A 22,110-nucleotide genomic window follows, 5' to 3' on the forward strand; every position below is an offset into this window, starting at 1 on the left:
TAAGAGAATGAAACCTATCTCATTTCCCTACTCCCTGAGGTTAAGGATCCCACCACACTGGACCATTGTTCATGATCTTAGCCTGTGTAACTCTGAGGTTAGTATTATAGTCTCTGTTTTGTGGTTGGAGAGGTGGAGGTTTAGGGCAATTGCATGTCTCGCTGAAGATCACATAACAATCTGTTTGCAGAATGGGGAATGAAACTCGTAAGCTCTTGACAGCAGTTCATCAGTCTTGTACTTGCATAGAGACCCTTAGCTTGAGAAGTTCATTCCGATAAAACAGAAGATGAAATGTATGACTGTTAATGCGGGTTCACTGTTCTGTGAGTCTAGTGCATTCTGTAAGGAAAGGTGGCCAAGACTGCTTTGGAAAACATGTATTTCCAGAAACGCCTGAGTAGCGTAAACTGGGGTTTAGGGCATGTCTGTATTGTGTAGTGGAGCAGAGGCAGTTATTATGTGTGTCTTCTTGCACTAGTACAGCTCTAGAAGTTTCCTGTTCTAGAGCTAGCTCAGAGATCTCTGCATCACAGTCCCATTAAATAGTGTATTTATACTCCAAGTCACTTGTTGCCAGAGAACTTAGGCTCCTAAATCTCAAAAATGTTTTTGGAAACAGTTGGTCTCCTGCCTGCAAAAAGGGAACATGGACCATTCGTTTGTCTGCACTTTCTGTTTATGCAGTGAAGAGCAGGTGTATAGTTACAAATCCTGGATCCTTACCTCGGTTGGGGCGTCTACAACAGATAATTGTCTTTTATGCTACTTGCAGTACTAACTTATTCAGCTTCAAAAGGAGGAGCCTTAAATTTTATTTGCTGTTTCTTTCTCCTTCTGAGTAGTTCCACTAATTATCCTTCTTAAGATCATGAATATGTTTATCTTCTTGGTGTAAGTGTGCAACTTGCTTTCAGATGATTGCCTCATCACTATACTGTCTGGAGAGCTGTCAAACTCACAGACGCAGGCCATATTCCCTAATTATCCTTGGAAAAGGCAGAGCAACTAATGCCTGCTTCTGCCCCTCACCTGCAGCACCTTGGTGTAATGTGTTCTGATGTTTCTTCTAGGGATTTGTGTCATGTATGGAACGGTACCGAAGAATTGGGCAGGAGCTGTACGCCTCTTTGTACAAGAACCACGTACAGGTAAAGAACAGGAATATTGTGCAACAGCTTTCTGTTGTTGAAATGATGCTCTTGGACTACCCTGAGAAATCAGGCATTTCAGAAGTGAGATAAGTAGTATGCCCAAAGAAATGCTGAGTTAATGAGTCAATACTCGGTTCCTGACATCACCACTGAAGTGTGATATAGCATCACTCACCAATCAGATTGCAGATCCTCACTTTATCTTCAGGAGCCTTTTCTCTTTTGTTTAAATGAATTATTCCACTCTCACAGTGGCAGAAATGAAAGTGAGGACTTTGACCTTTTTTTCTTAGCAGCCAGTAAAACTTTTCAAGGTCTCAAGCTTATAGCCAGTAAAATCTCACAGGTATGGTTCTGTTTCAGGATTGGCCATCAGAGACCAACAAGCTTTTCATTCTTTGAAATTCTCACCTCTTCTCTCCTTTAAATTGATATTTTAGTGCCCCTCAACTCCCCACACACACCACCTTAAGTAGAAATAATTAGATTTATGCCATGCTTGGAGGGAGCACAGTACACTTCTGACTGAGACTTTCAGACTGTGTTTTCAGTGAGCATGGTTGTTGCCATTTGACACAAACATTCAGCAGAAAAAAATGGAGTGAATAAGACCTCCGTGATGCTGTTCTCCTGGCTCGCTGCTTTTGAGTTGGAAATCCAATGAAAGCAGCCGTTTTCAAGGAGGTTGAAGTTTGTGACATGCTTATATTTGTCATTGTATCTTAGTTTGACTAGTAGCATCCTCCCACAGCACACTTTCAGTGGTCAGTCGGACCTATGTTTGCTGAGTCTGCAGTGTTCCCGCTGCGGTGGTCCCATCCGGTACGTTGGGTAGATCCCTCTGAATCACTGGGGTGGTGCCACTGCTGGATGGGAGGAGGGGAGTGTGCAAAAGGTGGCGCAAAGTGGTTTTGTCCCACAGATGCTGCAGTGTGGTTACAGCAAAGCAGCCAAGGACTGGATGATACTTGAGGAGCAACTTTTCTACAGAAGGGGCCCGTTGGGAGATGCATCACGATCTTTAGAGTCACGATGGATTCTTGATTGTTATGAAGGGCCTTCACGAATGAGGAGGAGGATTCAGCACGCGAACCCCCGAGTGACAATGATGCGAATGAAGAGTGAGGTAGAAAGCTGTTGCAGGAGGTGCACAATTTCTGTAACAGTTGCTGGTGACTTTATACTCACCTCTTTCCTCTGGTTCTCATTACCTGACTCATCAATATGCTGTGCCATGCATAGAGAACCTACTGAATGTGTCTGATTTTGAGAGAGTAAGAGGGGCTGCAATGTGTTTAGCAGCAACAGAATTATTTTCCTTTTTTTCTGTTATAAGATCTCCCCAGACAGATGAGAGTATAACCCGACATACTTTTCTGCTTGTAATATCTCATGGGTATAGCACTTCCCAGTGCATGCAACAGAGTCCAGTTAGAAGGCTGCACTGTCCTGTTAGTCTTACACTTATTAGGGCTGCTAGAACTGGTGGATGATCAAAAGGGGAATTAGAGTGGTTTGAACTAAGCATTGAACTGTATATGAGGGGTATTTACTACTGTCTGTCTCTATGGTGTATAAGTGCCAAATCCTGTCAACCAGAAGCTGAAGCACTTTAGTATATCAGGACGTTCCCATCTTTAGGACATTTTCAGCTTTTCTGTGAAGCTTGGATTCTGGCTGTTTTCTGTAGACTGGGTGGTATGGTTTTTATCCTATAACTGGCCTCATGCAGGGTCTTCTTTGAAAAGCCAATAGTCCTTTTGCTTAATTGTTGACATGTGTTCCTACATTTAATTGTTCCTTTGGGTCCTTTCAAATGAGTTTATTTGAATTTCCAAGGCATTTATTTGCAACATAGTTCTAAATCTATGTTTGTGTCTGCAACAAGGTTCTGAGTTATGTTCACCTGTCTGCATATTCCACTCTAGTCATACCTAGTCTCTTTTCAGGTTCTCCTAGCAAACAGAAATGAAACAACCCCCACTGCTGAAGAGAATCCAGGTAACCTTTTAGGGCTAAATTTAAATCATCAAGAGGGTGGACACAAACAGCCAAAGAGAATTGGAGTTAGTGTATGGAGTTCTAGGTCAGAATTTCATCTAGTGAAAAAAACTTATTGTCAGTGCTCTGGGCTAAAAAGTCACTTGAACATCTGAGAAAAGACTGATACAATTATTATAGGTGGTATATAAACTGTATTTCTTGCTCTCTTGTTGCCACCAGAAAGATCTGAAAGTAAAAAAGCTATCTTGAAATGAAAGCTTTGGGCATTCTTGGGCACCTGGAAAGCTCCCTACTCCTTAAACTCGGAAGGAAATGTGCAGACTTTCCCCCTGCTTTTAGTAGACACTCCAGTTCTACCTCTGAAATAATATTTAAAACCAGGTGATAGATGGCTCAGAGAAGTGGTAATATGAATTGTAATTTCCCAAGAATGTGGACAAAATAATAGAGCGTGGAAGGAAATCACCAAGAAAATTAACATGTCAAATTGTTTTTCAGTGTTGAAAATAGAACCAGATTTTTCAAAATATGATCATTATGTCAACATTTTTCATTTTCCAAGGCCAGGTTTTCTGTTACATGAGACATTAAAAGAATGGGGGGGAGGGGAGTGAAATATGGTACAGAAGTCAATAGTTTTCAGAGGGAAAAAAAACCCAAAACATTAAGAACTGTAGTTTGGAAATGTCAGCCAAGTCTAAGGCTGTGGATTTCAGCCACCTATATGGCTGTTCCAAGTCAAGCTTCTAGTGTACGCTGTTGGAAATAGGCAATATTGCTGAATACTTTTTAGTGTGATAGGGCCTAGAAATCAAGTGAGAGTGGAGCTCATTGTTCTAGACTGCAAATAAGATTGAAGTACTACGTAGTTTCTGCATGAAAGTGGTTACAGTCTACCTCAATAAGAAGGTTGATCACGTGTCCCCTAACTGCATGCACTGCATGAATTTGCTAAACTTGGGACACAGCTTGGGCAAGATATGAGTGGATTGTCTCTCCTTGGGTTCTCTTAAGATCCTGTGCAGTGCATGTCCCCAAAAGACTAATGTTTTCAGTTTTTCCTAATTTCAGGTGAGTATGTAAACAGATTCTTTTTTTTTTTAAATTATTTGATTATCAGATGATCAGCCCAACACAGTGCAGAAATGAGAATAAATACATTTGTTCAATATGTTTAAATCTTCAGTGATTATAGGAATTTAGTTTGAATTATGACTGAGTGCAGCTACCTGTTTTTAGTTCCCTGAACTAAGCATCCTTCTTTAGCAGTCACAGATTTTACTTCTCTCTTGCCTGTTTTTTGCTGATAAATAATGCTATTTCCCAAGGTAGAACAGATTGGGTGAAAGTCTAAATTGCAAATGCTTTTGGTGTCATCTGGCTGCCACTAAAACTGCAATCTCTTTTATACTGATATAGGAGAGCTGACGTTAAATGGAGCAGAAAGGGAGATGGATAAGAAGGGATCGGATTGTAACCAGCTAACTTTCTTCCCTGCTCTACATGAAAGTTTCCACTCAGAAGACTTCTTGGAACTGTGTGTGGAGAGACAAATTATATTGCAGGAGTTTGCAGAGAGTGAAAAGGTAGGAAAGATGAATTAGAAAATGTTCTCTGGGGAGATGGCATTTTAGAGGGTGACTTGGATGTGGAGGCCTATCTGTTCCTTTCAGTTTGGGGTTCAGGTGGATTCAGGCTACAGTAACCATCATCACTATCTGTTTCCTTAGAGTGTTTACGATGTTCCAGCCTCTTTATGAACTCCTGTATAGACTTATTCTTGAGCATTTAATGTTAACTCTTTGAAGTAACAGGAAAAAAATTTGGGCGTGCAACCAAGGTATTCATGTACCTGTGAGACAGTATTGTCTGAATTTGCCTAAGACATGGCAAATTATGAGACTCTCAGAATTCCTGTCCTGCTTCCCCACCTTTACTCATGCTCAGAGCAGTGCCTAGATCAAATTTATTTATTACCTCTGGAAGGGTGTGCCAATTTTGTATAGGTTGCTAGCTCAGTGATGTTTAAGTCTCTTCCTGCTGAATACCAGAAAATGTTTTCTTCCTCCCGCCTTCACATGCCTCTTTGTTCTCTGCCTCCCCATGAGTACTGGACAGATTCTTCCCTCTAAGGCCATAGAGACTTTCCCTGCTTCCTGTTTGATGCTTCCATTGTGTGTCATCTAGTCAAAACAGTGCTGTTCCTTCTTTGTTCTTGTACTGGACTGGATACCCTTCTCCCAGGTTTCTTCCCAGCATAAGGAAGAGGCAGGTTCAGGAATACTGCAGGGAGGACATGAGCGGTGGAGTAAATAGGGGTGACTGTTAGGAGGACAGTAACTTTGGTCTGGTGTGCTCAATTTAATCCCTTTGCTTGAAAGCCAGCAACCTGCCTTTTACTTTCAGCATAGTCCCCACAATAGTGACTCCAAATCAAATCCTTGATGTTGGATATGAACTGCACATAGCCATTTTCCGCAGGACTGTGAGAGATTTTGTCATGAGGAGTAGACCTGGCCTCAGTCTCTGATCTTTTCCAGTGTACCTGTTTCTTCCAGTGGCATCATTCCCCCTGTTGGCCCAAGAGTTAGCATCCCATAGTGGAAGCCAAGGGTCAGACTTGGAGTATTTAAACTCAGCCATCACAGCACTGTGATACATAGATATTAAATAATTCTTTTATTTTTATGTCTCAAATACCACCACTGAATTTTCTTGACACTTTGCCAGTGGCTGGGGGTCACATTTGTGCTCTCTAACATGATGGCTTCCTCGTGCTTTTAGAGCTGTTGGTACACTGTCTGTCTATACAACATAATTCATTTCCCTGCCCCTCCTCCTTTCCCCCCCCCACATACCTCTCCCCAGCAGAAGGAGACAAGCATGAAAATGTGAGGCATGTTTTCCGTGTGCTAATTTCATTTTTAGCCTTCAGGCTGTCTGTCTCTTCTCCATGTAACTCTGCAGGAAGCCGTCAGAAATGCCAGGCATGTTTTTTTCCAGCAGCAGTCACCGTGTTGCTGAGCTGACAGAAGTATTAAAAAAAGCAGTAGGGGGTGACATTAGCTGTCCTGCGCTCACTTAGGGCGCTGCGGTCCTGCCTTGTAAATGGCTGCCTCGTGAGCTGTTTGCACTTTAAGCAGACAACTGGAACCATCTTACCTACTGCACTGCACAGAACAGTCATTGCGATGCTTTGGCAGATACTAGATTGATTTCTGGAACACAGGGATAGCCCTTCTCTGGAAAGTCATCATTGTTTTATAATGTCACCCAGTGGTATTTTTTTGTATTACCATTAAACAGACACCTTTGTACGTATTCAGATACGTGAGATGGCTTTTTGCAGAAGCAGCGGATCAAATGCTATTGACATTGACTGTTGGTTCAGAGTCTGTTCTCAGCAAGTTCAATCAGGAGGATATGGGTGCAGCTGGGGTATTGTCATGCTAATATCACCTAGTCTTTGTTTTCTTTTGCTTGCAAAATAGACTAGAAAACATTTCTAGGCATTCCTGTGAAATTAATTTTAAGTATTAAACAAGATGTGTTTATCACTTGGACTGTGAGAGAAAGGGACTATAAAGGAGAAACAAATGGATGCAGTTTTAGTATAGGCTAAGGAAGGAAGCTACTGAGTGGTGAAGGTTAGTCTCTGTCAGAGTGGAGACTACTCGTATGAGGGAGCAGTTATACTGTGTGTTTGAACAACACTCAGACCATGCAAAATTCGGCGTTTTTTGTTGCTTTTTTTAATGCGCTAAACTACGCACAGAGGAACGCATTTCCCTGATTTAAAAGTCAAACACTCTGAATTTAGGAAATGCCAGAAATCAAGAAATTAATGCCAGATCTGTGCAATTAGTCTTTAATGACATAATTTTGTCATGACATGATTATTAATGACATGATTTTCCATAAGACTATCCCTTCTCCTCTACCAGTACATAGGGTGGAAGGTATGTATATCCAAATCCATACCTTCAAAGTAGTATTTAGTTGTATTGACCATAAGTCTGTCTTTTCCAGCCAGATCCTTCTAGGATCCTTCTAGATCTTCCAGGATCCTTGTAATACATATAGCTGCACCTTCTGTGTTCTGCCGCTAGCAGGAATGCTATAGATTCCAGCCATCTTCCTTACGCAGTGTTAATTTATCACTAGAATATGTCCATCCTGAGCAGGCTCTACGAAAAAAATAGTGTTTAATCCTGTAGCTACACGGTAACATAATGCATATACAAAGGGGCTGAATTCAGGCTGACTTTTGAGGGTATAACTTTGCAATCATAATAATGCTTTCTTAAATTTTGTGTGACGTTGCCAAAGCTTGAAAATGGAAGCCTCTATCAGACCTCCCAAGAATAGCAGACCCGCAGCAGAATTGCTGAAAGTTGTGGGTATCACATTGACATCTGCTGGAGAAAGCACCTTTATCACCTTTCAGGCCTTTATAATGACCTCTGCTGAAGTGGCAGCTGGAGCTGGATATGGGCCTGTACTGTAGAGGGAGGAGGTTGCAAAAGAATCACAAATCTCCTCCACCATGTGTCCCAGCCCTGCCTTTGGAAGGGAGAGTGTGTTATGGTGAGCACAGTTTCTTTCCTGATTATTTGAAGTTTAGTTTCAGCTGTTTTGCCCCCCTCAGCTGCCCCTGCATTCCTGTTGTGTTTGAGCTATCTGTCCCATTATCCTCACCTATCCAGTTATATGAGGCTCCTTCCTGTTCTTTCCCTGCTTCTTTCTATACTCCGCACCAGTTTCCCCTAGTCCCCATCAGCTTTCAGTGATCTGCTAGAGCCAGATCTAAAAGCCAAAAACCTTGTATGCAGTGCTGGTGAAATGCAAGATACAGAGGGCCATTGTTGTGTTTTGGCTCTATGGAGGTACATAAAGCAGTAAGTGGGCATTCAGAGGAGTTGTAGTTGTTTGTGGCTCACCCATGCACTGAGAGTCTGGGCAGAAGGGATGGAGGGTCAGGGCAGTTGTTTGCAGACTAAAGTAGAATGGTGGGCTGGTACCTGAGATTTTGTTACTTCACCTCCTCCCTTACAGATGGCCCCAGCAGGGACCACTTGTGAAAGCTGGGCAAAAGGACTGCTGCTGGTGTGCTTGAGAAAAATGTGACTTTGAATTCAAAGCTGGGAATTGAGTCACCTCATTACTGAGTGTTTGGAACTGGTGCTGTAATTCCAGAAGTGTAAAGTAGTATCCATGTGTATATGCCCAAAGCACAAGATGTTTTTTTCCTGCACACAGGAGTCAATGGGTGTAATTCACTAGATGAATATATCAGACTGCAGGTGCAGATTTACAGGTGTTGCTGTCAGGGCTGTCCTCTCAGAACTTACTGAACTGTCATACTCTGGCTCCTTGGTTATACATTTTGCTGAGGCTCCATTGAGGTTATAGTGTGTGCAGGTGAAGATTATATTTTGCATGTATCTTCAGTATACTGAGACTGTACACACCATAGGCATGGAAGGAGAGGTTATATGTGATGTGAGTGATGTTACACAACATGTGCTGCTGCAGAATTGTGCAAGAGAAATGCAAATAGGAAACTGTCCTGACCTAATCTATCAACTTGCCTACCAAAAGCCAGAGCAACCCTTTAAAAAACTCTGGCTTACCAGCAGAGACAGGGAGATTGGATTCCTATATCTGCAACCTGAGTCCCCTACTGCGAGATTGCCTCCCTGATCTTTACAAGCCTAAAGTCGTCCTGCCAGGTTGTTAATGTGTGGTTAGCATGTAATAGATGAAGAAAGTGTTGGAAGGCTTGGGGAATGATTTCGGTGTAGAAATTCTGATTTTGGAGAAAAGTAAACCTCTGTTTGCCAGCAAGTCATTTGAGATGGTAAGAAATCCAAGCAGCTGGGGTAATGAATCTGAAGTTAACAAGAGGCCATGGTCTAGCAGAAATCTGGGCACAATGCCTTTCCTTGAAGGAGGGGCTGGAGAGAGCACAGGAGGTGCCAAGGACAATAATAGAAGGGAGTAGCATAAATCATTTAGAGGGAGTGGGATCCATGGTTGGGAGAAAGGAGTTGATTAAAGAACAGGCTCAGTTGAAAGAGGGAGCAGCTGTATGGTTCAGCATCTAGGACCGGCAGAACAGCGCAGCAGCTCTGCATCCACTTGGTGGACCCAGTGTTTTTAGAATGCCCATACCTCACAGCTATGCAAGACACCAAGGCAGCCTGTTTGCATGGGACCACTGTTACACTTCATCCCAGTGTGAGGATGCAGCAGTAAAGAACTTTACATGTGCTGATGTGCAGTGGGAACAGGGACTAGCTATTGTGGTCAAAGCAGAGGATTAGGAAGCCAGGTCCTTGGCACAAGCTATTTCCCTTTTCTGTGCCTCAGTTTCTACTCTTCCCTCCCTGCTGCAGGAGCAGAGATTGTAATGGCTACCTCACTGCAGGAAGGAGTGCTGAAACTCTTCCTGTGTTCAGATGGGAGCGCCTGAAGAAGGACAAGGTGTTGCAGATGATTACTCCTCTGACTTGCCCTATCTAGGTTTCTGCTGCAGTAGAGAGGCTGCTGGGAGCCCCTTCCCCAGCCCATGCTCCTCCACCCCTACCCCAGCTCAGTGAACAACTGTGCTACTCGATGCAAAGGATAGGATCTGACTCATGCTGTAAGTGTCACAAAAAAAAAAAAAAAAAACAGAGCAGCTTTAGTTAGATCTCTGCTCTTCTGGATGTGCTCCTTCACCATGCTACTCATGCTCCATGGATACCTCCTAGTATTCCCCTTTCATATCTCCTTCCGAGTGGGTTTTTTTGTTGTTCGCCTTGATGAAAAACATCTTTCAAGTAAGACTGTAGCTGCTCCCTGGATCCCTGCAGAGCTCTTGACAAACCCCAGGGTCCTGACTACCACCACAAGTAAGCACAGTTGATCCCCTCACAGTTAGTTGCTTTCTGTAGAATGATGCAGCAGGGAAAGGAGCAGGCAGACTTTGCTGTGGTTATTCCTGAGAGAGAGTCATGGGAGCAGTGGGAAGGGCATGAACTTGAGTGAACTGACCTATGGGGAAATTTAAGGGCTCATATTAGTTTTTTGGCAGCATTGTCTGTTTGAGAGGAGCCTGGAGTGAGACAGAGACGTCTGGGTGTGCAAGAGGTATGAGCACAATCCTATTAGAACTGGCTTCCAGATGCTATCATCAGCTAAGGGATGCCAGCTTCTCAGGCTGGCGATGGGCCGGGACAGATGGCAGCTTTCATCACAGAAAGCAAGGACAAAGAGCAGTCCCAGTGCCCATGACCATGTACAAGAAAAGAACCTTCTTCTGTCACACACACCCCCCGCCCCTTTCTCCTAAATATCTGATATTCTTTCCTTGCAGCATTTGGGAAGTTGTTAAAACCTGAGAAGTGCACACTGAAGAAACACCTCCCACATGGGGTTTTTGCTCCAGTGGAGGGAGGGAGGGAGGGAGGGAGGGAGGGAGGGTGAGTGGAGGCTACCTGCAAAAAAGGAATGTGTCCTGGGTCTTCCAAAGCAAAGCTGCGACCACAAGGCTTTCTTTCTAGTGATTGCAATAGTTTCACTCAAGTCTGAGCAGAAGAAATTTGATCCAATGTTTGTAACAGTTCAGATGTGACCAAACTTGAGCCTAGAGCCCCTACCACTAAAGACTAGGTCAAGTAGATTTAGTTTCCTTTCGTCATTGAGCAGCTGGAGAGAGTGAAGCAACCTGTCATGTATTCTTAAGTTGTGATTAATGAGACGCGTGTGTGACCATTTCAAAGTAAGATGAGACTTCAACAACAAGCAAACTAACAATCATTGCAGGAAAGGTCTTGTGAGTGGCACAGAGAGGTGGACCTGTATTGCTCTCACTTACCATGATAACACATATCTGTTTCCCTAGCAAAAATTGTGAAAGCAACATATTTGATTTCATGTACTCGTGGTCGTTTTAAATTTTGTGGCCCTGAATAACACTGACCCTACTTTACTGACAGGTCCTTTGTAGCTGATGCACTCTGGGATTCCTCAATACACAACAGAAAGGGCAGAAAGAGTGTGTAACTACAGGTTTCATCTCTGTGATTCCTGATACAGTGCTACCTGAATGCGTTGCTTTTATGTGTATTGTGCAAGGTTTTTGTACCTTTTGCTGAGCAAGTGATTACAGACAGCTGTGAGTGCTTATAGGGAAACATGAGATGTGACAATGAGGAGGAGGAAGGGGCTTCAGGAAGTCCCTAAGCCACTGGTTGCTGAGAAGGTATATGAAGATCAAGAATCACTCCATACCTAGCACGTTTCTTATACTCTTTCCTTAAGCTTCTGTTACTAAGACACGGGATAGTTGTTTAGATGGACCTCTGAAGTGACTTGGAGTAGCCATTCCTTTGTCCTTATTCTATAAAAATGCCATGCTCCAGGAAATTGTGTGGCATGGATGTGTTCCAGTGACATGGTTTTGTGACTTTAATGTCCTTGTGTTGTATTTTTCCCTGGAGGGACCATGCTAACACTACTAGAGTCTGCAGGATTAGATGGCTAACCTCCTCCACTGTTTTTGAAAACTCTGTAAAGACTGCATCTTCAGGTGTGTAATTCCTTTGGAAATCTGGCTCTTGAACTCCACAGCAGATACGCTTTTATGGCTATTTGCTTAAACGTAACTGGAATATTTACAAACAGCTCTTCTGAAAAAAAAGAGAAAGAAAAACCCCACGCTTTTAGCTTTAATTCCCTCATACATCTGAATGAACAGAGCAATCAAGAGATGCAGGGCTTTGGGCAATACCTTAGAAGGTAATTATTCAATTATTTTACGTCAAGTTTGCTTCATTGATTAATGATTCTAGTGGCTGGTGAACTGGATTCTGTTCTGACAGAAAAGGAAAGTTTTTATTTAATCTGTGGTAATTTCAGGCTGCTTGGTATTTCAGTGGAAGACTGTAGGTACAAGACTGTCCTGGTGGGGGTTCTCTAGTACATCTCTTTGTCAGATCTTTATTACTCACCTGGAATAAAATGAGCCCTGTTCTCCAAATGAGAACAACTGACTCAGCCCAAGGGCTCTAGTATTTCTAACAGTGCAGATGTATTTAATTCTGTTGGGGGTGATAACATAAAATTGAAGAAATGGATTTGGCACTGGTGACTGTTACTGGTTGGATAGTACAGAAGACAGAACGTAGTGGGGCTTAGAGTTTAAGGTTTGAGAAAGAGAGGTACGTGCTCTCTCCCATCTCAGGGTCTGCTAACGTGCCCCAGCCCTGCCTTAAGTGGAGTAACAAAGTGATTATTTGTGCCAGACCACATTAGTGATCATGAGCAGGCCACCTTCACAATCCACAAAACCACACACATGATCTCTGGCACATGGGCTGGGTTTGCTGAGGTGGATTTCTTAGAAGTCTGGATTTCAACTTTGTGTCCATTTAGCTATTTTACACAACCGCCTGATGTTTCAATATTCAGTTACCTTCCTTTTGGGAAGAAGTGATCTTTCTGCTATTTAATTACTTCAGGAAACCCTGTGGTTCACTAATGTGAGCAGAATTCCCCAGTATTCTCAGTGCAAACATACATGCCTCTAACCACCTAATGGCATGTACACGCACAGGCACTCCAGTTCAGAGAGTTCTGTGGTTGGCATATCCCTGCAGAGACAGGCATTCCTGTGGGATCTGCAGGAGAGGTGATGGAAAAATGCTAGCTTCCTCTTAGAAATAATTTAGAGGGGAAAGAGAAAGAGATTGAAGGGATTTTCATTAAAAATTACCCACAGAAATCTTCCAGGGTTGTGTTTTTTTTTTTAAACCCAGAATGAAAACAACCTTCTGTGCCCACTCAAGTGATTTCAAAATGAAACCCCCGTTTTGTTGGTAAAATAATTGCTTTTCAGTAAAAAAAATTAAATGTAGAAACAATATTTTATTTCAATTATTTATGAATTTATTATTCATGTTATGCTGGCATCCAAGACTGAAAGCTTTTGTGTAGCAGTGCAGGTCTGTTTCAGCTGACCTGAGTTAGCCTATGTGTATTTTGAGATGGAGGCAAGGGAGGTTGTAGATCTGGTTCCAGAAATAATGAGGTAGGAACAAAGGCAAAAAGCGAAGGAGAACCATACTTACTCTACATATCATCATGTAGACTTTACATGATCTAGTACAACCAATGCTATTTCTGGGTCATTTTTGCATGCACAAAAAATAATACAGGACTCCTGTTCTTATGAAGTTTGGTAGAGGTAAGATCATTGAGATCTTAAGAGAAAAAACAGACTTTGTGATACTTCTCGCACTTGTCAATCAGTTCTCTCAAGAACATTGCACTAGATTTCTGAACCAGCAAGCTTTTCCTGTTACATAAATACCTCTCAGATCTAATACCTCTGTATGCAGCCCTCTGGTCCTTGCAGTTTCAGATGGACTCAGCTTGCAAAATTTTACGCTCATTTCTGGATTGTATGTAGTTCAGGATTGTGGTGATTTACAGGGGGAGCTCAGCAGTGGGCAGTTTTCTTAGTATGTCAGGTAGTATTAATGTTTTAAGATTTTGGGAGCATTAGTGTTTTATTGTAGTATGAATGTTTGAAGGGATTTTTGCAAATAGAGGGTGCTTCATCTGAGACTGGGCTGATGATTAGCTCCTGCCTCCTTCCATGGGAATGTAGGAGATGCTGGTTCAAAGTTCTGGTCCAAACTGGGCACAGCAGTGAGTTGACTTTGATCCTCCCAGTTGACTGCACTAACCAGTGGACTGCTCTTCTGGAGCTGAGTATATATAGAAGATTGAATCAACAGACAAGAAAAATAAGGAACTTCATGCCTCTAAATGTTAGGGCAATTCTTTGCAATGAATTACTGCTTGATTTAAAATCAGAACTTTAAGTTCCCTGCAGCCCACACAATTTTCTGGATCGTTGGGCTTTTCTGGTCTCTGTATTGGTCTATTTCCTTTCTATACCATCTCTCAGCCATACAAACTGTTCCAGAAAAAAGACTTCTTTTTTCCTTTATCAAAACTGGTCAATTTCCAAGAAAACTTTCAATGAACTGGCATATATGACTGAAGAACTACTTTGTTGAAAAATTCCCAGTGCTTCTAAATTGTGGGTTAGAAATTCCTCTATTTTAGGGGCCAAGTTAATTTGCTCAGGAGAAAGAAAAAGAAAGTGAGTCTTGGGATGCCAAGGGAGGTTTTTTAAATTATTCCAGAATGTTTAACTAAATCTTTAAAACAACTAGAATCATGGATTCATATATTTTGATTGGCCTTCTGTATAATATAGGAAGGAAAAGTGCCAATGCAAGGAGTTTTGTGTTACTGAGATTTCAATCCATTGTATGCTGATTCAGCTGGCCATGGTGAGATAGATACCTAGAGTATTAGATCCTTTGCTTGCTCATTGCTCCCTGGGATCCCTTTGCAGGATTTTTTCAAGTATAGATTTCACTGGGATCTAAATAAAAATATTTGCCCTTTCTCTGTATTCTAAATATACAGATCTTTATTATACACCACTGTTTTTCTGTATGATGCTGTGTAAGTCATTTTCCTCAGTGCTTCAACCCCCTGCCTGTGTAATAAGTATTGCTGTCTAACAAAGTTTTGCAGTGCTAACTCCTGCAATGTTTGCAAGCTCTTCATGTTCTGTAGTGATGTTGCTAAATATAGCCACAGGTAGATGGGGAAGGAACAGATTTACTGGGGGAAAAGGGCATCAGACCCTCCCCACTACTAATACAGGAGGCATACACTGTCAGTCATATGGTGATTTTGTGGCTGCATCCCTATAGACCTGCCAATCAAGATGGCAGCTGTTTTGGTACAAACACACGTCCTTCTGCATCATTGGGTCTTGCTCCCTGCTGTCCCTCTCTCCTCTATTACCTACCTCTGGCTTCATTATGCTTGCTTCCATACTAGGTCACATTGAAGTGCTCTGTGGCAGTTGTGCAGGGGCATACAGCATTGGAAGGAGTGCTTCTCTTCGGCAAAGAGCACTTTTACATCTGTGAGTGCTTTGTGTTATCCCCTCTAGAAGAAGTCTATTGTACACGTCACTGCTTGTCCAGGTGAGTCATTCTTTCCTCCCAGAGATCTGCTTGGTTAACTTCAGTATTGGCACGTGGATACCTAGAATTTGCACAGACTTCGTGGGGGATTTCAAGAGGGGTATTAGCAAAGTAAGAAGTTTGCCATCTTTTCCATCTGTTCACAGAATTGTTTAACATAACTAACATAGGTGCTTGTTCACAGGCTTTGGAGGTGCAACAAGGACTCCCAGCTCCAACAGATGGAGATGGTGGGCAGTCTAACACATACGTTTCTGTTTTTCAATTCTTTTATACTGTTGTTAATGTTTCTTTCTGACTGGCTCCCATCTTTTATTCATACGGAACAGTCATTACAAGAGCCTTTAGCTTCATTGTCTCATAAGGTTTTATTTGTTTCTCCAAGACAGAATCATAATTAATATTTGGCACACTGCTATCATCTTTGACTCATGATTTATTGAAACTGATCAATATTGAAAATGAGTCTGTTAGACTTAGCTCTTTGCTCATACTGTGTGCTCATGTGCAAAGCCCAGTGGGACAGTGAGTAACTCAGTGTTTTTACTCCCTGACTGTCTGCTCTACATCCGATTGTTACTAAGTCCAATATCAGTCAATCTGATCAGGTGACTTAAGGATCTATTGGACTGGGTCCGATAAAAGCTTAGGTTGTTTTTCTAAGGGATTTTCTATGGGCTAGGCTGTAGATAGCAATACATGTACACAACTAAAGTAATAATGAATTAATTGCTTAATTATTAGTTCCAATAAATTGCTGTTTATAATAGCTGTGTGTCCATACGATGCTTGCCCTTGACCCAGGCTTTCAGGTTCTCCCACCCAGCTCCTTCCCTTGCTGTTTCTTAGACTTCAGTGTGTGCAAAACCTTGCTGTCTGCCTATTTGCATGCACTAAAATAATTCCAAACCTACCCTTAGCCTCCGCAGGCTCTTTATTTTATTTTGGGAACTAGTACAAAATCTGCCTTCAGTATTTAGCTTTGTTTTCAATTCATGTATGCCGCAGTTGATCTTGCTATCTCTTAGTATTTTTATTCTTCTTTAGGGAGGACTTGGATGTTCCTGAGGGCTCTCCTGATCTTTTGTGTTTCAAATTAATTTTTCTTTCTTTATATTTTTCTCTTCCAGCATCAGCGATCCATTTATTTTCAACTTATGTCATAAAGATCATGCTGTGGGAGACCAGATGTGTTCCCGTTATTCATATCATGATATAAAAGAGATACGTCTGATGCGCTTTCTTCTGCAGGTAGGAACTAACATGCTCGGTCATTTGAGGGAAAGCTGCAACAGCAGTAATGACATGTGACTGAAAACTACATGCACAATTTTTACTAAGACTGCTGAGATTTCTTTGCTTGAGTCCCAAAATGCTTTTGCTCCCATCATTGCTTCATTAGCCTTTGGTAATATAAACTCCTTCCTATATCCACCAGAGTGTTTAAGCACCCTCACTGGAGTGGTTGGCTCATTAGTTGTTAGGCTAAGAATGTTCTTCACAGTTTATCTCAATGTTTTTGAAAATAAGACTTGAAGTCAATTTCCTGTGTTTTGATGGAAGCTCCCGATAAGTGTCTGACTTCCAGTAATACTCAGCTCCCACAGACTTCAGTAGTTTTGGACATCAGTGGATTATGGGTATGTGTAACACGCTTACCCTGGGCCTCTTGGAATAACTTTCAGGTTGTGCATGTGAGTCAATACATGAATCATAAGTCAGAGCAAACAATTTGAATCCTCTGCGCCTTTAGCTGCACTACCCAGAAGCTACTCAATAGCAATGGCCTGGTACCCTTTTAGTTTTTTCTGGTTTAGATGAGCCTGTGATTCTCTTCACAGAAGAGTTGTAGCTAGATTCTTGCAGCACCAGAGCCTATACTTGCTCTAGAGGGTTTTGGTACAGGGTAATTCACAGATTTCGTTTGACAAAAATACAGAGTTGTGAAGCAGCCATAATTAGTTACCTGTTATTTTGAATCCATTTTTGGAAGGTTGAGATTCAACAGAGAATTAAGAAATCATTTGGAAAATTCAAAAATTGAGAAAATGGGGCTGACAATTGTCTTATGTCATGTAGTATGGCACTCATCCATGACTCAGTCCTGTTTTATTTTATATTTAATTATGTATGCAAAATGGACGATGTTAGTAGGTGAGACTTGCTTCAGGGTATAGCATATCTCAGTGGCTAGGTCACTCTCCAAGCACGTATAGGAATGTTAAGTCTTTTTCTGAGTAACTGTATGAAGCTTATTTTCTTACATCACTGGTGAGCAACCTGAGCAACAGAACTATCACCTCTTCTTCTGTTCTGTGAATAGCATCAAAGTTGCCAGTGGAATCTTGCCGCCTTCTCATATGTTCACATGTCTGTGTATGCATGGATGTTTTTAAACATGTGAAACAGAAATGTTTTGTGTGACCCAAAGTGAAAAATGGAGATGAGTAAAAACAGTCTTTGAATGGGCCTGGGGCAAAAGGCGGGGCTTGTTGGTTTGAGGGGGTTTTGTGTTTCTTTGATTGTGGGTTTTTTGGGGCTTTTTTTTTGTTTATTTTTGTTTATTTTGTTTTTTGTTTATTTTTGCTTTGTTTCAATTAATGAGCTGAAAACTCAGGTATCTGTATCAGGCTCTCAAATTCTTGCACTGGGACTCCAGTGAAAAAATATTGCTGAAGAAGAAAACTGATTACTTGTGCTTTCCCTGCGGGACAGGTGGATCAGCTGTTTAGGCAGCTACTGTGCCTCAGAGAGATGATCTCCTGTTCATGCACATAGCCCGGCTCAGAGCAAAGCACTGTGAAACCACGCGGCCCAATTCTGTAATGGTGACACTTGAGTAGACTTGGTTTGGAAAGCTGAGCTTCAGAGCAAATGCTGCAAGATGTTTATTGTCATAGCTGCTCTTACATTATCTTTCTGCTTTATACTTCATTTGTGAATCATGACTGGGGCAGTTGCCATTGTGGTGTTTCTCTAGGTTTGTATTGCACCTGCCATATTTGGATTGAAACTCATGTCTGGGTTCCCAGACACTACACGTTATTTATAGTTTTACTTGACTGACTTTGGGGCAAAAAGGACCACTCACTGAGTAAATAATAGGATTATATGCAAATGCCCAACAAAACAATGTGTGGAGACATTGTGGAAAGACAGGGCAAAGTTTTCAACTTTGATTATTTAAAGCTTCAGTGAGAAATGTCATAAACTTTCCTTCCTCTTCTGCTGCTTCTAGTCAGGAGAAATTATTTTGGCATTTCTGTTGAGCTCACTATTTGTTTAGAAAGCAGTATGGTTGCCTTCTAAAAGAAACTTTTATTTAGCATCCCCTCTTCGTGTTATCTTTGTCACCTAATCAGAAGTTAATGCTACTAGTGTCTTGTTAATCACACTGAGATTTCAAGATAAAAATGCTTCAGAAGCAGCAGGAGGAGGTGGGTGATGGAACCAATATCTGGAGTTTGATTTTGCTTCAGAGAAGCATTTGAACTCCTAGTCAACCCAGTAGGAGCATTCCTACAGTTGGATAAATAGGGAATATTAGGCATATTTTGCTACACTTCTTCACACTTTTTTGTGAAGTGTGAAGCCTTTTTTTTTTTTTTTTTAAAGCCCTGAAGAATTGGACAGGCCATGATGGACTCTTTGCAGCACTAGGCTTTGCTCTGCAGCTCCTCACACTGTAAATGTTTTACCTTTCCAGGAGATCGCCTTGGAAATATTCTTCAAAAATGGTTACTCCAGATTTCTTGTCTTCCATGACAGCGACCGAAATAAGATATTTAAGAGGTAATTACTACTTCATAATAACATGTGAATGCCCAGGTGACACTCCTGACCTATCGCCCCTATTTATCCTGGCTTCAGATGTCTGTTGTGTGCTGCCCCAGAGGCTTTTTTCTTCAACTGCAGCTCCTTGGTCTTTAACGGGTTACACTTAAGCAAATCTATGAATTTTTCCTTTTGCTGACCTGTGAATTCTTTGGAGCGTTATATAGCCATTGATTTATCAAGGGAGCTAATGCATGTGTAGGACTCTTAGCACCCAATGGTGAGTTGCATGTCCCTGCATCCCAGGAAATAGCAATTGTAGCTGTGCTGCTGCTTCTCACTGAGATGAGAGCGCCACCTCCTTCTCACCTCACAGTACTGGGTGAAAGAAGGTTTCTTCCTGCTTTTTTCCAACATATGAAGTGTCATTAATTCATTAGGAATAAAATGTTTTTGTCTGTCTGACTCTGACTTTGTATCTTTGGTGTGGATTTAACTTTTAACAATGGAATTTTTGTTTAAAAAAGATTTCTCCTTATGTGCTTGTCTTGTTTGATGGAACTTGAATGTAAGACTATGAAGTGATGAATTTGCACTTTGTTTTTGCTTTTCTTTTTTCCTACTACAGTTCTGACCATTATATCAGGTTTACTTTCACTGTCCTTTACGCAGGAAAAATACGTCAATACGTAGTACTTCCTGTGATAAATTCTGCAGCCTGGACTGAGGATTGGTACTGTTAATTTGTAAACAATCATAGCAGTTCCTTCTGCTCCTGAAATCTCTAAACAGTTTCTAATGGAGCATTGCTTAAAAAGTCAATGCAAGTCTTCCTTTCTAAACTGGCTGCATAGTGTGGCTACTTAGAATCATCAGGTTCTGCCCCAGAGCCAGCTGCTTTGTTTAGCCCTTATCTTTGCTGTCTCTCAGCTCTGACAAACATCTTTTGGGGGAATCTTGCAGAGGCAGTTCGAGAGAATGTTTTGATCCTCAGCTGCCTGTGTTGCCCCTCAGCTGAAGGTCACCAAAGCTATGTATTTCAAGGGTTTAGTATGTCTGATATCATAAACCCCCAGTGAAAGTACGTCGGAACTGCTGAGACGTGGGTTGGTATTCCTTTCTGTGATTTCTGCTAGATAAATGTCTGAGTGGGTTCTCATTCTCTGGCTTTAATTAATAGCAACTTAAACCACCTGATCATAAGTCCGTAGCCCTATATATCAATTCAAGGCCCTATCTGGGAAAGAAACTGCTTTTATCCAGCCCATAGGCAACTCCTTAATATTAAATGTGTGCTTTTGCTGTGTTGTCTTGCAGCTTTGTCCTAGGTTAGAGTCTCAGTGAAATGCTGTGGTGTCCTTCAGGAAGAAAGTTGCTGTCAGGACATGACATAGATTATATACATATGTAATGTATACAGATAACCATTTAAATAATTATAATGTGACCTTTCATATCTCTTATAGATTTTGCTCTTTCCAACCTGCTTTGAAGTCGAAGGGGATAACAGAAGAGTCCCTGAATATAAGGTAAAACATAGGAAATATTGGATAACTGTAGATAACAAGTGCAATTGTGTGAATAAGTTGCACTTTAAAAAAAGCATCTAGAAATGTACCTATTTGTGCCCCCTGTTTTAAAGAATCAAAGGTGTCCCCAGAACTCCAAAAAGCATTCTAGTGTACAATATCCACAGTATGAAGACATGAAGAACGTGTTGAGTAGCTGACTGTGCATAGTTAATTAATAATTATTACCTCCTTAATATGACTTTATTGGTAAACTCTACACAAATGGTTAGTGTGGGAAAGAGACAGTCAGTGAGGTGAGGTTAGAGCTAATCCATAATGCTTCTGCGTAATGGTCTCTTTATTGTGTGGTTAGGGCAGACAGTAATAGTTGTACACATTAATGTTTTGGCATGTTATAGTAACTGTGCAGTGGAGATTCCAACTTGTCCCTCAGATTTACCACTGCAGGAAAAAAAAGTTTTCTCCTAATGGGAGGTGATTGAGAGCATGTTTCATGCTGACCTTGAGCTACTTGCATACCTGTAACTCTTCTCAGTTTGGATATCTGAGGAACACAACCCTAAGTGCCTAATTGGTGTCCTCTGAAATAATAGCCTGGAGGCTGGAATACTGTTGAGACCTGAGGGCCAGATTGCCCCTGTGAGTTGTTGTGGCCTGTGTCAGCTGTACTCTTCTTTTTAATTTTCACCCTACCTGTTGTAGATCATTATCTTGTAAGTGAACATTTTTAGCCCTGAGTACCAGCCATCAGCTTGCAAAAAGTATCAGTGCAGTATACAACCAGATATCACCTCTGGCTAGAGCCTAACCTCTGCCAGAGGTGATGGTTGACTCTATGGAACATGATGTGTGTTCTGTGTGGAGCAACCAATAAATCACCCCAGGGTTTCCTTTGCCTGTGCTTGCTGGGTGCTCAACAGGTGAGAATGTCTTGAGATAAGATGCACTATGGCTGCAGGAACTTTGGGCTTTAGCTGGGCTTGTGATTATTGTGAGAAACACTTGACTTATATTTGGTCTCAGAGATTGAAGCAGGCTGTATGTCTAGGTCTAAAGTAGCCTGCCCTGAATCCCATAAGGCTCTGCCTTCAGTTTTACACCAATGGCTGAGAGAGGACCCTGTGCACCTTATTCACTCTGAGAATGTAAGGGGCCTTTGGCATAGCTTTAGCTGTGCCATGTTACAGCATGAGCTGAAATAAAATAAACATAAGGTAGTGCCACTGCCTAAGTAACAATCCCAGAAAAGTTGTGCTTAAGTGGAAAGTTAGAGAAAATGACCACAGTGGGCATGCTTCCCTTTACCAGCTTCAGTCTGGGAACTGAAGGACTGAGTTTACTTTTCCCTCGTTTGAACTCTGGAGCTGCTTCTGAGTTAGAAGAATTAAAGAGCAGCACCAGGGGCTCCTTCCCCATCTAGGGAGCAATGACCATCTTTCACAGCATCCCAGCTTTTCCTGCCCTACCTGAGACAGGGAGGCAGGCCAGACTAAGCTCTTTGCCTAGACACGCTATTAATAACTGCACAGCTGAAGCATGGAAAGAAGAAATTACTAGTTTGATGTATCATATGACGTTGAGGTA

At 41.7% G+C, this 22,110-nt stretch overlaps 1 protein-coding gene across 1 annotated transcript in view; it reads left to right on the forward strand.

The window, feature by feature from the left end:
- Positions 1–22,110, forward strand: part of WDFY4 (WDFY family member 4) — a 141,872-nt gene that overhangs the window by 75,488 nt on the left and 44,274 nt on the right. Inside the window, exons 39-46 of the mRNA XM_076338685.1 lie at positions 1,074–1,151; positions 2,077–2,280; positions 3,104–3,155; positions 4,578–4,744; positions 15,072–15,220; positions 16,351–16,471; positions 18,927–19,012; positions 20,461–20,523. Of these exons, the coding sequence (XP_076194800.1) occupies positions 1,074–1,151; positions 2,077–2,280; positions 3,104–3,155; positions 4,578–4,744; positions 15,072–15,220; positions 16,351–16,471; positions 18,927–19,012; positions 20,461–20,523 (920 nt within the window). The remainder of the gene's footprint in view (positions 1–1,073; positions 1,152–2,076; positions 2,281–3,103; positions 3,156–4,577; positions 4,745–15,071; positions 15,221–16,350; positions 16,472–18,926; positions 19,013–20,460; positions 20,524–22,110) is intronic.

This window comes from Aptenodytes patagonicus, chromosome 5 (genome assembly GCF_965638725.1).
Source record: "Aptenodytes patagonicus chromosome 5, bAptPat1.pri.cur, whole genome shotgun sequence".
In the NCBI taxonomy this organism is placed as follows: domain Eukaryota; kingdom Metazoa; phylum Chordata; class Aves; order Sphenisciformes; family Spheniscidae; genus Aptenodytes; species Aptenodytes patagonicus.